The 15,759-nt window shown below is 42.6% G+C and overlaps 1 protein-coding gene across 3 annotated transcripts in view; it reads right to left on the bottom strand.

Annotated features, from left to right (window-relative positions):
• The window catches only part of Rab8b (RAB8B, member RAS oncogene family), a 77,533-nt gene that overhangs the window by 753 nt on the left and 61,021 nt on the right, over positions 1-15,759 (bottom strand). For 2 of the 3 annotated variants that reach the window (NM_153317.3, XM_039080935.2), the window contains exons 4-8: positions 9,817-9,894; positions 8,322-8,411; positions 6,775-6,840; positions 4,196-4,246; positions 1-3,403 (exon numbers count right to left, since the gene is read on the bottom strand). The exon at positions 1-3,403 is cut by the window's left edge. In NM_153317.3, coding sequence (NP_695229.1) covers positions 3,311-3,403; positions 4,196-4,246; positions 6,775-6,840; positions 8,322-8,411; positions 9,817-9,894 — 378 coding nt within the window. In that variant the 3' untranslated portion in view covers positions 1-3,310. The other variant, XM_039080932.2, reaches the window with a different exon arrangement.

The following is a 15,759-nucleotide window of genomic DNA, read 5'->3' on the forward strand; positions in this document are numbered from 1 at the left end:
CATCTTTAAAGATTAAGAACTATATTTCTAAAAGAATCTAAGTCATAAGCTTGAAAAGAAAGTCTGCTTAATTTGTCCTTTTACTGCTCTTAGGAAGACACTTTATACACCACAATACAGATTCTCAGCATTGGAGCCTGAAAAACACAATTACAATTTCTTACTCGTAAACCGCAGAACAACCCATGTATGTTGCACAACTGAATTCTTTAATGGAGGGACAGGAAAGTCATATTTTGGTCTGCTACTGGGTATGGACATCATGCTTTATTTGAAAGTATCTCTCTCTTCCTCCAGTTCAAAACCAGACGAGACAAAACACACAGCCTGAATTTGTTGGGTGCTTAGAGGCCGGCTCATTGTTTCCTACTGGTTATTAGAATATTAGCTAAATGAGGTATAATTAAAGTAATAGTCCTTCAACGTAAAGAGCATAGTCTTCGGGAAACTTATAACAAAGGCTGCATAAAATGTCCACAGGAACAGGAAGAAGGCCCGGCAGCACCTGATGCGCAGGTAGACTGCTCTGCTCTCATCTGCCTGAAGCGCAAGAGGCTAGGATGAGCTCCCAGCAGAACAGTTGACAATCGCCCGATCCACATCCTATTTAGTTACAGTACATTTCACTGTCTGATACCCTCAGGCTCTAGCTGAAATTTTGAGTCCAATCATCAAAAATTAGCACAGTAATAAAGTGCAGCCACTGAACCACTAATACTGCAGTAAAAATCTCTATGTACCCTACCCAGAAGACCACAGACATGCTCCCCCCCCTCTCACACACACACACACACACACACACACACACACACACACCCCTAGATATCTTCAGTCTCAGCAGGGAACAGACAATTATCTGTCACTAAATTCATCTACAAATAGAAAAAATAACGCACCATATGTACACTATAAGCAAAGTAGACTATATGTTGGGTCGTTTCTACCATGCAAAAAGTGAATTCCTATGGTCTGAGCTCAATTATATACAGTTTAGCAAAGTTAAATGTAAGAAAATAGCCAGGACAATGTATTTCTATATAACAAGGATACACTCCCCGATTGCTGCTGCTTCAAAGAGCACTGTTAGACTCGCCTAACACTTACAGGCTCTTTCAATGTTCATGGAGACGGTTAACCCACAAAAGACACAAGGAGAGTAGAGACTCCAAAAGCAAAGTATTCTGGTTTTGCTTTAAAAGAGAGAAAAAAAAAAGGAAAAGAAGAAAAAGAAGAAAAGGCTGACCACAGAGCATGTCAGTTTTGGTTTGCAGACAACCCCTGAGATAGAAACCGAAGTGTTAAGACACCAAACAGTCAGAGGTAAATGCTAAGAGAATTACATTCATATGTAGTGTCACGACCTGTGCTTTCTGCGAAGTACTTTGTGACCAATTTAACTGCTTGAACTTTTTTCCAGAAAAGTAGTGATAAGACATTTTTAAGAAAATACTGGTTCTTTTCAAAATGTATTTAATGTCATGATGTTAGACTTGTAATTAGTTCTCAGTGAGTGAACAGCTTGCACAAGGGCAGTAATGTGTGATTTTAAGCCGATAGGTAACTAGGGAAAAAGAAGAAAAGGCTAAAGTTTTTCAACAGTAAAGTCAGCATATCCACCAAAAATAACGCTGGTATATGCAGCCACTGATGGGAAGGCCTGGCTGGCCCAGGCAGAATTGTCTGTGTGACCAGCTCTCCATGACCACGTCCACCTTAAGGTGTGGCACAAGAGAGGGGAGTGACTGTCCTGTCACCTGTTCTTATGCCTGCTGTGTTAGGACACGTAAGGCTAGAAGAGCAGTGACATTATGATCTGCAGTTGGCACAAAAGTTAACACTATATACCCCCCCCCCGTCCCCAGTGTGGTGGTTTCACCTAGAGAAGAAACATCAGAACCAGAATTTGGTGAGAAAGGCAGTGAAGCCTTTGGTGGGCTTTGGCCTGGATGGCCACACCACTTCTCTAATGACAAACCGAAATGCACAGGGCTAGGTTTTAGACACCCAACAATGGCTATTTGAAAGCTGAGACCTGAATTATGTGCTCTACTGAAAAGACAAGATTCCTGGAGGATATGCTAGGTCTAATTACTTTTATTTTTTTAAACCCCAGATAGAACAAAGAATCATTACTTTGGGCATTACTAACAGTTGTCTTTTAAAGTTACATCAACATGTTTAATCTCTCTCCATATATGTAGTTTTCTGCAAATTAAAATCTAAAGCTAACCTTTGTTAACTCTCACAGATGGGGATTATGGTTAAGAAGTGGGTAATGTAAGCTAATGGGTGAAACTCCGAAAGAATATACTACACGTTGTAATGTGACAAGACCGCAGGCGGATGTGGAGAGAAAGCTGTGATGATCACATCTCTACCCATGTGAGATCGAAGCTCATGAAGCTCACAGGCAGACAGAAGTGCCTGCATATACCACCGGCTTTAGATAGTAAATAAGGACAGCAAGTCACACAGGAGAAGGACAGCAAACAGCCCTCGAGTAGGGAGGCTGCTGTGCTTTGCAGAGGCTGTTTCCACAGAGGACACAGAGCAGCCAACTTCAAAGGGACAGAGCCACTCAGGGGTGAGCCCGACTGATCACCCCTGACAAGATGACAATGTCATGGCCTCTGGATAGATGGGCGTTTTTATAAATTTTAAACATTTATCAAATTTAATGAGTTTTAGGAATACTACAAATCAAAGCCCTTCGATAAATGCTACCAACAGAAGGACTTTTGGCCACGTGACCCAGGCCAACCATCCTTTAATTTTAGCAGGTCAACCTCTGTTTAATGCTCTGCCATCTTTTTTTTTTTTTTTTTTTTTTTGGAGCTGGGGACCGAACCCAGGGCCTTGCGCTTGCTAGGCAAGCGCTCTACCACTGAGCTAAATCCCCAACCCCCAATGCTCTGCCATCTTTAAACATCCCCAAATATACAAGTCTAGAACTTCAAGCCACTAAAGTGCTCAATTAAGAGTCTGAGATTATGCTGTATCAGGGAAAGGCTGACATTCATGTGCAAAGAAAGACAGCAGCTTCCAGGACAGGTAGTAAAACAAGGAAAAACCAGTTAGGTCCTACGTGTGTCTCCACGTCATTGCTTCCATGTTTAAAGAAAGGAGCCCGCTCTTTTGCTAGGCCACAAGGCTGGGATCCACTTGGCGGTCTGTGTTGAGAGGTCAGAGTTCCAGGGTACTCTCCGCAGCAGCCGGGTGAGGTGACTCTGAGGCTGGGTAGCCTGTGCTTTCAGAGAGGCGGGGAAGGGCCCTCTAGGTATTCTGCAGTCTCTCAGAAGTGAGGAGTTCATCAAAGCAGAGAACACCGGAAGAAACTGGTCTTCTTAGACCGGCTTTCTGTTATTTTCACTGGCCCACCTGCTCCTGATGAATTGCTGTCATTCTGAAAAACAGGGTATGAAGTTGCTAAGGAAACCAAGATTTCATGGTCTGACCCCAATTACCTACAAAGTAAAAGTACAGAGTGGGGAACACAAGCTACAACACTCTCGTCTGTGCTCACTGGAAAGTTCTATCAGAAGGGAAATTAGTTAAGGCTCAGCACTGTCGTCTTCTTTGCATGTAGTGGATTAAAAAGAGAAAAACACTCACAGGCTAGCGCACTTCCGCTTTAATCATGGGTTAGGCAGAACGCTCCTATATCTAGTTCAGAGCAATTTCAGCCATGGCCTGAAGGGTGTCTAAGATACTGATGGAGACAGAGCTGACACAGTGGACAGTCCGATATGAGGAAGAAGAGTTGTTAACAGAAGGAAGATAATTTTCATCAGGACCCATGTTAAGATGAACTTCAGGGTGTTCATTCATCACTGACAGCTTCAAATTGATGCCAACTTGAGCAACTCCAAAATCATCATTACATAGATAAAAATATGTATTTTATGAGAATTGAACTAGATAATCTTATGAAAAAAAGCAATTTCTGCTGTTATTATTTTTACTATTCTGACAAAAATTCAATTAACTACCCCTTCAGAAGCCAGAGGAAAGGGCTGAGACAGATGTGATGCAGAAACAATCCTAAAGCCATAGAAATTAGAACCATGGTGCAATCATATGAAAGCCTAAGAAACAAATAAGCTTAAGGTGAGTTTATTATAATCATACTGTGCATTCTGTTGAGGCCAAACTAAAAGGCTGTATCATGGAAATAAAAGCTGTAAGTAGTACAAACCATTTTTCTGTTGAGTTTTGTCATTATATCCCGTGCAAGTGTAAAAAATGCCTAAAGGCAAAACAAAAAAATATTGTTAATAGTTATTTTTCAAAATAGAAATATAGATTTTTTTATTTATTTGTTAATATACCACTTCAGGGTTTTTAATTGGAAAAGAAATATAATTAAAATCTTAGCATGTCCATGCTATTTACTTTTTCAGTTACATCATATTTTACAGTGTTGTCACATTGTCATTCATTCATCAAATATTTTATGCATGTAAGGTCTGCCACAACTTCCTATAATGGCATACACTGTGTTATGGGTAGCTTCCTCAATACACAAAGAACAGGACAGGGGCTGTGTCTAAACCACCCTTTTTCCATAGGGAAAGGGTTCAACCTCTGCCCAGATATTTGTCTTAGTTAAGGTTACTATTGGTGTAATGAAACACCATGGCCAAAGCAACTTGGGGAGGAGAGAGTTTATGAGGCTTACACTCCCATGTCACAGTTCATCATCAAATGAAGTCAGAACAGGAACTCAAGCAGAGCAGAAACCTGGAGGAAGCTGCTTACTGGCTTGCTCCCCATGGCTTGCTCAGCCTACTTTCTTATAAAAACCCAGGACTTCCACCCCAGGGATGGCACCATCCACAGTGGACTACATTAGCATTCCTTCTAGGCTCCATCCAACAGTTACGTGGCAACAGTTAGGGAGGCCTGGCCTGCTATAAAAGGGACTGTTTGGCCTCTTCTCTCTCTGCCCCTTTTCTCTCTCTGACCCATTTCTCTCTCTGACCCATTTCTCCCTCTCTCCTTCCTGCCTCTCTCCTTGTGTTCCTGGCTGGCCTCTTCTCCCCCACCCCCTTTTCTGTCTCTACTCATTTCCCATACCCCCAAATAAACTCTATCCTATACTACACTTGTTGTAATGGCTGGTACCTAGGGATGGGGTGTGCCTGAGCATGGACCCACTGAGGTACCTGCTCCCACCCAATCCCACAGCTACAAAACATCCTTAGCCTTATAAAACACATCCCACCAATCACTGACTAACAAAATGCTTTACGGGCTGCCTATAGTCTGATCTTATGGAGGCCTTTATTAATTGAGGTCTCCTCTTCTCAGATGAGTTTAGCTTGTTCAAGATGACATAAGACCATCCAGCACAATGCTAAGATCTACTTTAGAAACGAATGAACAATCATGTATTAAACTATAGCTCTGCCATCTATCTTCACAAAACCTCTAACTTTTCTTTCTGACCTCTTTTGAGGAATACCTAAGTATGCAGAATGTTCCCTGCCTTAATACTTCAAAACTGCTGGTTCTTAGAACTCAGCTAAACCCTACCCCCAACCCGCACCCCTGTGGAAATCAGTTTAAAGGAAGCCAAGAAAACCCAAATAACTGAATCTTTTTTTTTTTTTTTTTTGGTTCTTTTTTTCGGAGCTGGGGACCGAACCCAGGGCCTTGCGCTTCCTAGGTAAGCGCTCTACCACTGAGCTAAATCCCCAGCCCCGAATCTTTTTTTTTTAATGTCATTATTTTCACTGTTTCCACAGAGGTATGAATTTTGTTTTGTGACCATGATGGGTGTGGAGCAGCTGGCACAAAAAATGCCTGTCTTGGTTCCATAGAAGGAAATTTGCTTTTCTTTTTTTTGTTTTTGTTATCTATGCCTATGAAAATAAATCAATGACAGTTTTTTGTTTCTCAACACTCAGTAGCCAACCTAAAACATGAGTGCTGGTTATTCTAAAGAAAGAAAGGCTGTGGCAGTTCCAGTGACTACTAAGGCCGTTTAGTCTTGGGAAGGAGAAAAGAGCGAAGGATCTAAGATCCAGAAGCTCAGTTAGAACACCATCAGGATCATTAGGTACAGTCCCACCTCCTGTTACATGTAAGTTAAGAAAATAGATCATCTAGAGCTTTCTATGACAGGTTTTCTTTACAAAGTAGAAATACCAATGGTATTCTGTGTATTTTTAAAATTGATCATAAATTATACCTCTTTAAAAACCTTAAATGACCTTTAAAATTATTACATCTTATTTCCTTGTTATGCTTTTGTATGTGAGTATTTTTGCCACACACACAAATGGCAGTCAAAGGACATGGATCCCAGAGCTCAAACTCAGGGGTCCTAGAAAGCTCTTCACCCTCTGAGCCATCTTGCCAGCCCCCCAGATAACCTGGCTCTGATGACTAACATAATGGAAATGTATTATGACTAATCTATGAAAAACAGTTTCTTATACCCCTAAATGCATTACAGTGCCAGGCACAATCTGCCTCAAATGTGTACACAGGAGACAGCAGCTTACTACAAGTGGTTCAACTTGTCTGCCACAGAGTGCACGGTGACAACATGACAGAGGACACTGGAGTCTGCGTTCCCAACCTCACAAACAAACGGCTGCTCTGAACTTGAGATGAACTTGTATCTCCTCTCTCCTGAGAACCTTAATTGAGCAATCTTGACATAACCCATGTGGAGGCTGCATGCTAGACACCCGGCAAGCAGAGCCCATGTAAAAGCCCAGGGCACAAAAGGACACAGGAGGCTTCCAAGGACCCCACATTCCTTACCTCTTCTACATTTGTACTCGATTTTGCACTTGTCTCCAAAAATTTAATCCCATAGTCAATTGCTAACTGAGAGACAAACAGAAAATCAAATTTAGTGAAAATGGCTTGGATGGACAAAGCACTTAGAAGGTTTTACATGTTCCAAGAACCTATGCCAGAACTCCTATGGTTTTCAATGTTTTTGTTTTCTTGTACTGTGTCTTACATTTTATAGTTTAACTTAAGTCTAAAAATGACACACCATCGACTTAAAATGTTATGTTAGAAATTTGTGCTGTTGTACGTGTAGGTCTCTAAAACACACAAGAAAACCCACCAGATGGAGTCTCACCCTTAGCACCAGCCTGGGATTCATTTACTCCTCCATCTACTCTCTGGAGAGCAGAGCTCCCCAGAGTAACCATCCTCCTCCTCTCTGAAAGAACTGCTCTGTGACTGACACAGGGACAAGGAATTGAAGTGCATATTTTACAAATCAAAGTAGATCTGGCCTCCAGGTCCTCCCAGCATCCCTCAGTTTCTACCTGAGGTACCCTGTCCCCAACCCTAAACTCTCCAGCCCAGGGGCTGGGCTGCCCTTCTCCCAGAGACTCTTCCCTATATAATCCAGACATCTCTCACTCTCTTGTGTGTTCTCTCTCTCTCTCTCTCTCTCTCTCTCCCTCCCTCCCTCCCTCCCTCTCTCCCTCCCTCCCTCCTTCTCTCCTCTCTGCACACACCCTTTGTCCCTTTCTCTTACCAATCCATCCCACCCCTACCCCTCTGCTGGCCTCCTCGAGGCAACTCCCCTGGCCTCGAGCCTTGGGGCCAGTGAACTCACCCAAGAGCAGCTTCCCAATAAACCTGCCTTTTATATAACCTAATCTAGCTCGAACTGACTCGTTTCACTGGTAGGGAAATAACCTATCAGGAACAACAAATGTGAAATCTTTTTACATTTCCATGTATTCTTAGAGTCCCCATCCAGACAACACTACTCAAATTAAATGTAGGTTCTTAAGAGCAGGTTGATAGGCTGAAAAACAAAACACGTTTTGCACCTATCACTGGAGAAAAATTCCAAACTTAAAAAGGAAAACCTTCTCAGGAACTGAGAAAATACCGCAGGAGTAAATATGTGTAAACAATAAGTGTTTGCGCTACAGACTTTAGGCAGACAGGCGCCTGTAATGTCACCTCTTATGCCCTCTTACTAAACTCTTAGGAAAAATAACAAACTGGAAAGTGAGTGTGGCTGAAATTCACCCGCCCTAGTACTGAACTATCTTAACTTCAGAGCTGGGCTTTTCACACAGATCCAAAGGAAAGAGCCCACACTCAAAGCTGCAGGGACCTTAAGAAAGGCCAATCTGTGTCGCCCTGCAGATTCCTTAGGGGTGAGTCATGACCGGATGCTATAAACAGGGTTGATTTGAATACTAATTCCCACTGTTCAAGTATAGACTCCTTCTCACTGTCGTTAGAGTCAGTTCTTACAGGATTAAAACAGGTATTTACTAAGAGCGAATGGGGGAAGTCTCATCCTTTATCCACTGGCTCAAACTTACCTTCTCCCCTCTTTCTTTCGACACTTGTCTTTTGTCGTTCATATCACATTTGTTACCCAGGATCATTCTTTCAACATCTGAAGAGGCATGCTGCAGGGTAAAAACAGCTCCTTATAAAAGCAGCCTGAGAAAGACCCCAGCAATTCAATGGGAAAATCCTAACCTGTCAGAAACGGGTGGTGTGTTCAAGACAAGACCATCCTTCGTTCAACACAAGGCCCAGTCAGAGAAAAGTTTAAAGACAGAAGGGAGAATTACTTCAGCTCAGATCCTTAACAGGGCCCATGCCAACATTTCCCCAAAGGCTCACACTCACTCTCATAACTCATATATTAAATATATCTTATGGCTATCTAACAGTCAAACTTACCAAACAGTTAAAGAAAAAAAACCAACCAACCAAACAAACAAACAAACAAAAAAACCCAAAAAACAAAAAAAAAACATAAAGTACTGAGTCATCCAGTAGAGAAAGTAATCTGGGTTCTGAACTATTTAAAAAGATCAACTATGTTTGGGCTCATTCAAACGTGTTAAGTTATTTCCTAGTCAGTGTTAGCAAGTTAACATTTCTTCTAGGCTCCACCCAACAGGTACTTAGCAACAACCAGGTAACAGCCTGGCTTACTATAAAAGGACTAAGGCCTCTCTAGCCGCTTGCGTGTGTGTGTGTGTGTGTGTGTGTGTGTGTGTGTGTGTGTGTGTGTGTGTGTGTGTTCTCTCTCTCTCTCTCTCTCTCTCTCTCTCTCTCTCTCTCTCTCCTCCCCCCTTCCTACTTCCCTCCCTTCCTCCCCCCACCTCCTTTCTTTTTTCTTCCCTCTCTCCCCCTCTGCTTGTTTCAGGTCAGCCTCTTCCCTTCTTTCTCCCATCTCTCTCTGTCCTTCTCTGTCCCTTCTCTTTCTCTGCCTCTATTCCCTTCTCAACCCCACTTCTCATGCTCCCCCAATAAACTTCATTTTATACTAGACCTGTGGGGCCCTCTAAGGCGCCCCTCCTGCCACATCATATGTTTTACAAAACAAATCACTCATTTTTTTTTTTCTGAAATGCTGTGGAGGTTTTTAAAGAAAACAAGACCAACTATCCTGGAGCTAACCCAATTTTCAAATATCTAAGGAGGATAAAATGTTAGAAAGTTGCAGAAGTAGACTCATTGCTGCTGCTGAAAGGACTCAGACATCTTAGCTGTGACTCTGTCTTGAGAACCAAGTCACTTCTTCCTTGCCTGTTTCCTCAGTTACAACACAGGGACCTGAGTTAGGTCGTATCTAAGCTCTGACCCGAGTCTAAATATAACAACGCTCCTCCGTCCACTGTCTACGGACGGCAGTCCACCACTGAGATCTAGGTGCTCCTCTTCCCCTCAGGGGACAGGGTGGGCCTCTCTTGCTCATTCTGTTCCTCAGTACCTCTGCCACCTCTCAGAGAAAGCAACAGCCTGCCACATGTGCCCAACAGGCTTCTGAAAGCATTACCCCTTCCCTTCCATACACACCTCTTCAATGTTTCTTATCCAATTTTTAATATTGTCAAAGGATTTTTCATTGGTGATGTCATAGACCAGCATAATTCCCTGTGGGAAAAAAAAGGCTTTATGTCACACTTCATATACTACCAACTCCCAATCAGGACATGCCTATCTGCCTCTCTTTTGTCCATTTTGGTCTTTAAAGAGGAGTAAGTTTGAAAAATACAGAGACAAAACCAAACGACTTCTGCTCTCATGACACTGTATCTATAGACTCTGTTAACATCTTCCTGGCTAACTTTAGTGAATTAGCGATTGTGGGAACGGGAGCTGCTCTTTCTACCTGACCTCAGGTGATAATGATCGGCACCAACTGGTGTTTCAGCCCTGCCTGAGACAGACGGGGACAATGACTGCTGAGAGGATGAGGGGCATTTCCAGGGCGCACTTGCTTATTACAAATGGAAACGATTGTCCTTATGGACAGTCTCCTATGGAGACTGAGACTGTGCTGTTTTAAGATGTTTTTCTTTCAATACAAGCTAATCACAAATGTTACCATTTGTTTAACACTAATAATCATGAAAATATAATGCATTTAGTACATGGGTTAATTAAAGGCATTGCCATCGTGTTTTTAAAGATTACCCACCTCTGTGTTAAATATCCAAACAGTGCCATGAGAGCTGATCATGGATGCCCTTACAGAAAAGAGACTGGAAGAAGTTAAGGAAGAAAACGGGGAGGCGGCTGAAGACCAGGCAACAGTTCCAGGAAAGCAAACTGAGGATAATCTAATAAGCTAGTGCATGAGAAGAGATCAGGCTCTGAAATACCGAGTCATGGCATCTCCAGACATTCTTCAGTACTTCAGTACTCTGTGCTACGTCTACAGGTATCACTCCATTCGGTAATGCGTAGGGGCTGGTGGTCCAGTGGCAGAGTGTGTGCCTAGCATGGGTGAGGACTGCAGGCTTGCTCTCCAGCATTGTAAGAGAGTAGATAGAAAGAGAGACAGAGATACTGAGTCTAAGGCTGACTGTGCACATGGCTGAAATCCTAATGCTCAGGAAGCAGAGAAGAATTTCAGGCCAGCCTGGGCTACATAGAAAAACTTTATTTAAAATATTCACACATACACAGACCCCCTCTCCCCCACTAAAACAAAACCCTACCAACTCCCAAGGATTTGTTAAGTATCTACTGTGTGCCAAATACTATACTTAACTAGGTATTATAAACAGGGAACAGGAAAACCAAGACTCCTTCTTTTCATTAACAACTAGCAAAGAAAACCGACTGATATACAATTAACTAGATAATTGCTACGAAGAAGCACGGGGAGCTTTGAGCTAAAACACCTGGGACACAACCTTATCTGGTGAAGTGACTCAAGCAGTGAAGGGCGGTTTCTCTGAGAAAACAAGTACAGCCAAGGCATGAAGACCAAGTAGAGTTAATCTGACAAAGGGGATAGATAGGACTGGTGACAAAAGAGCCCACAGTACCTGCCACAAAGCGAAATAGGGGTTGGGGGTGGGGCAGGGAGGATGAATAGCTTTCTGTCTTTGAAGGTCCAGGATACACTCAATTGACTCAAAGAAAGCTTAGCAAGATGCACAGATAGATCTACTGGGAAGAGGGACAAGATGGGTTCAAACAGGCGAGCAGGGCCAGATATCCTTTAGTGAACACTGTCTAGACACCAGCTGTTAGGGATTTCCTACAGTCGTCACAAATTCTCCTAAGTAAAACAGGAGTGTAAGTTCCTCCCAATCTTCTGCTTTTCCTGTACTATCCTGTAGTAAAGGGCACTAAAACCAGGCAGCCGTGCCAACACCTGGATGTTTCCCTCATAGCTAGGTCCTGGAGATGCCATGACTCAGATTTTCAGACCTGACCTCTTTCCATGCACTAGCTTATTAGACTCCCCTTTGTTAGCTTTCCTGGAGCTGCTGAGCCAGTCTCCCTGCTTCTTGCTTTCATTCTGACCCGCCTATGCCTCTTCTCTGGGAGCACAGTGATCGTCCCATGTTCAAATATTTGCAGTACACCGCACCCCCCACAGTTCTCAGAATTAAATTCCACAGCAAAGTCCTGCACAAGCTGGCTTCCAACTGTCCAAATATATACAAGTCACATAAAACACAGACAAAAAAGCCAGGAAGTAAAAAAACATTCTCTCTCAGCTGGGCTGCGGTGGTGCACACTCTTAATCCCAGCATTTGGAAGGCACAGGCAGCAGATCTCTGAGTTTGAGGCCAACCTAGTTTACAGAGTGAGCTCCAGGGCACCCAGGGCTACACAGAGAAACCCTCTCTCAACAACACAAAACAACAAAACAAAACAAACCAAACAAATGTAAAAACTAAAACAAAAAATTATCTCTCAGGGTAGTAGGATTTAGGATTTCTTGGCATTCTTAAAGCTTTTTTTATACCACTTAAATCCACTTTTTAACAGCCAGGGGAAAATATTGTTGGCTTTCTTTTTTTCTCTTCCTTCCTTCCTCCCTTCCTTCCTTCCTTCCTTCCTTTACACAGAGTCTCACTATGTAGCCTCGGGTGACCTGAACTTCCTATAGAAACCAGGCTGGCTCCACCTCAAGAGACCTGCCTGCCTATGCCTCTTGAGCAGTGGGAGCAAAGGTGTGCTATTGTTTAAATGACAAGCAACATTCTCCTCTACCCCACTCTTCCTTGCCTCAAATGAACATTTTACTTTAGCTATACACTGTAAAATTTTTTTTAATTTAAAATTTTTTAATGTGGAAAAGTACACATTTTAAAATGAAAAAGTATTTAGGTTTTATGCTACCTATAATTTACCACAATAAAAAAACACAAATGACAATAATTACTGCTACAGAGTATTTAGCTATCCACAGTTAAAATTAATCAAATAATCTCTATAGTAATATTATCCTCTGGACTAATTAATCAAGTTTTAACATTCATGTGCCCTGTCTGCCTCAAATGTCCCTTCCCTTGGTAACATGACCGTGGTGTGAGGGGCAAAGGCTCTCAAGCCAGAATCTTCTAGCTCAGGGGCTACTATGTAATTAGTAGGGAGACCCTGGAAGGCAGTATTTTAGCCTTCTCAATCTCTAACATGTGGCTGTTCTGAGGAGCTACTGAGATGTTCTCTGTAAAACACCTAACCCAGACCTCAGGACATAACTGAACTCAACGAGCAGCAGACATTTGTTACCACCTTGCCTCTGATTTCAACAGCAAAAGCCTTTTAGCTTTTCCTGCGTTTGTAAAATTAATATGGATCTTCTAGAAATAAAAATTAAGTATACCAGTTAAACTTTATGGATCCAGTATAGTCTACAATGAGAACTGTCGCCTAAGAATTCAGAAAAGGTTGTTGGTCTGTGGGAAATAACAATGACTTAATGATATGGCCCTCTTTCTCTTACAGCCTAATTGTCCAATCAAGGTTTACTGTAAAGGCGGTAGGAACATGGAAGCCTGTGAAGTTGCTGACATGTTTAAAACAATCTACATAGTGGCAGACTCCAGAAGATTGTTACATGTCTGATCTAACCAACTAGAGTTTGCAATGACCACCACCTACTGGGAACAGCATACTCCATGAAAACACAATAGCTCTACAGCTCACTGACACAGATAGCCTGGAAGATCCAAGACTTCAACAGAACAGCATTTCCTGGAGAGGCTTCCACTGATTCACATCAGCAGCAGGTATTTACTGAGTATCTACCATGTCAGGAACTAACACTGTACACAGCAAAACAAAAGGGAAAAGCAAAGCACGACACCCGCCTTCTGAGTGGAGAAGTCGATAATGTATGTCCGGCACAGCAGTGGTCATGACCATATGAAGAGACAGGAAGCCAGATGAGGTGGCAGGAACATGAGGAAGCCAGATAATCCATGAGTCTAAATCAAGTACACATCACACTAGCCTATTTCTTCACACTATGAACTAGACAGAGCTAAAGAGCCAAGGGAGACACTTGCTCCACAGGTAGATTCCTGCCTACCCTCAGGGAAAGGGAACAAGGCTAGCATGACCACCTAGCCCCAGAACAGAAAACAATGGCGAACAGAAACACATGTCTAAGATACTTCTAATCAAATTTAACCATGGACTCATCAACAAATGTATCCCTAGAACCCACAGGAGTCCCTTCCCTCTGATTCCAATCTAAGCAAAGTAAAGGAGCAACCATTGTCTTTTTGATAATGAAAACTCTTTATAATCTTAATGTCATCTGTTCCGGCAACTTTGTTTGTTTGTTTGTTTGTCTTGCCTTGTTTGTTTAGGTTTGTTTTTTTTTTTTTTTGTCAATTTGACATATACTAGATTCATCTGAGAAGAGTGAATCTCAATTGAAGATTCCCTAAGAATCTCCGTAAGACTGGCCTATAGGGAAAGCCTGCAGAGCATTTTCTTATTGGGACTGATGTGGGAGGGTTCAGCCCACTGGGAGGTGGGGAGGTGGTCCTGAGTGTCTACAGAAGCAAATTGAGCATGCCATGAGGAACAAGCAAGTAAACAGAGCTTCTCCATCTCCATGGCCTTGAGTTCCAGCCCTAGCTTCCCTGGATGACAGGACTATAAGTTATAAGGCAAAATGAATGTTTTCTTTCCCAAGTTGACTTTGGTCACCATGCTTTATCACAGCCATAGGAACCCTAAGTAAGTATCACAAGGCCGAGTGTGGAGAACACATTAAGTGGCTAGTATTATGCTATAGTGTTAAAAGGAATCTTCAATCTTATGTGGAAGGAATGAGTTACTGATACTCAAGACAAGAGTATGTGGACAAGAGGAAGTAGGGGAGAGGGGGTGACAGTACAATAGTGGAAGGACCTGTGGACCTCAGTTGCATCTCCCTGGATGCAAAGGTTAGCTACGTACCCCTTTAACTCTGTTACCCTATCATTCTCATGACTACTGCAGTCACAATAGCTAGTACCCTACAACATGCCAAGGGCCCCATGAGCTTAATGGTTTAGCTTTCAAAGACTGCCAGACCATACCAGGTTTCAACAAAATTCAAGGCTCAAACTTGGGCTTGGCACGTGCCTACTTAACTTACTTGGTTTCTGGTGCTAGAGATTTAACATCAGGAATGTTAAACACATTCTACCACTGAGCTACATCCCCAGACTCCAACCTAAAGGCTAGCACTGAAACTCTAACATGGGCCTGACAGCTCACACACCTCTGATTCTGAGTCACTTGTCCACCACTGTGCACATAAGTCCTGCCAGAATCCATAGGTACTATAAATGTATTGGAGAAGCATGTAAGGACAAAAGACAGTCATATAACAGAGCTATGATAGGAAGGACATGGCCAGGAGTAGCCAAGAAGGGCCCTAGCAGCCAAGGTCCTCTAGAGTTATCAATCATTCGGCCACTCCTAGCCAGTCAATGAGACTCCAGAGAGTCGAGCCACATGCAAGGCCAGGTAGCAGGGATGTAGGATGGAGAGGACGTAAGGTGACATGGCTATAGTGCTGAGGGACACAAGGAAACAGGAAATGAACACCGAGTCTCAGGGTCTGGGGCCTAAGACTGCTCTCAAGTGCTTGTAAAAGGAAAAAAGATCACAAAAATGTAAAAATACCTCAGCCAAAAGAAGATGTATTCTAGGATAGCTAAGAGTTGATGGTCTAATTACTTATTATAAAGACTAATAGCAAAATATTACTAAAACCGAAATACAGTTTTAAAAATTTTTTTTAAATCTCTTGTTTTTAAATTTAAAAATTTATTTTCCTTCACTTTACTTTGCAGGATAGTTTATAGGGATCAGATGAAATCCTGGCTCAATGGATATTATTGCCTTAGATTCATGGGAATTAGCAAGGCCTACCCTGGATCAAACTCAGGGAATCGGCAAGCCTTCCCTAGGTCGGGCTCAGGGACCTGGCAAAGCCTTCCTCTGGTCTGTGTGTGAATGCTGACTGTCCAGGAAGCACAGATGGAG

This window comes from Rattus norvegicus, chromosome 8 (assembly GCF_036323735.1).
Source record: "Rattus norvegicus strain BN/NHsdMcwi chromosome 8, GRCr8, whole genome shotgun sequence".
Classification (NCBI taxonomy): domain Eukaryota; kingdom Metazoa; phylum Chordata; class Mammalia; order Rodentia; family Muridae; genus Rattus; species Rattus norvegicus.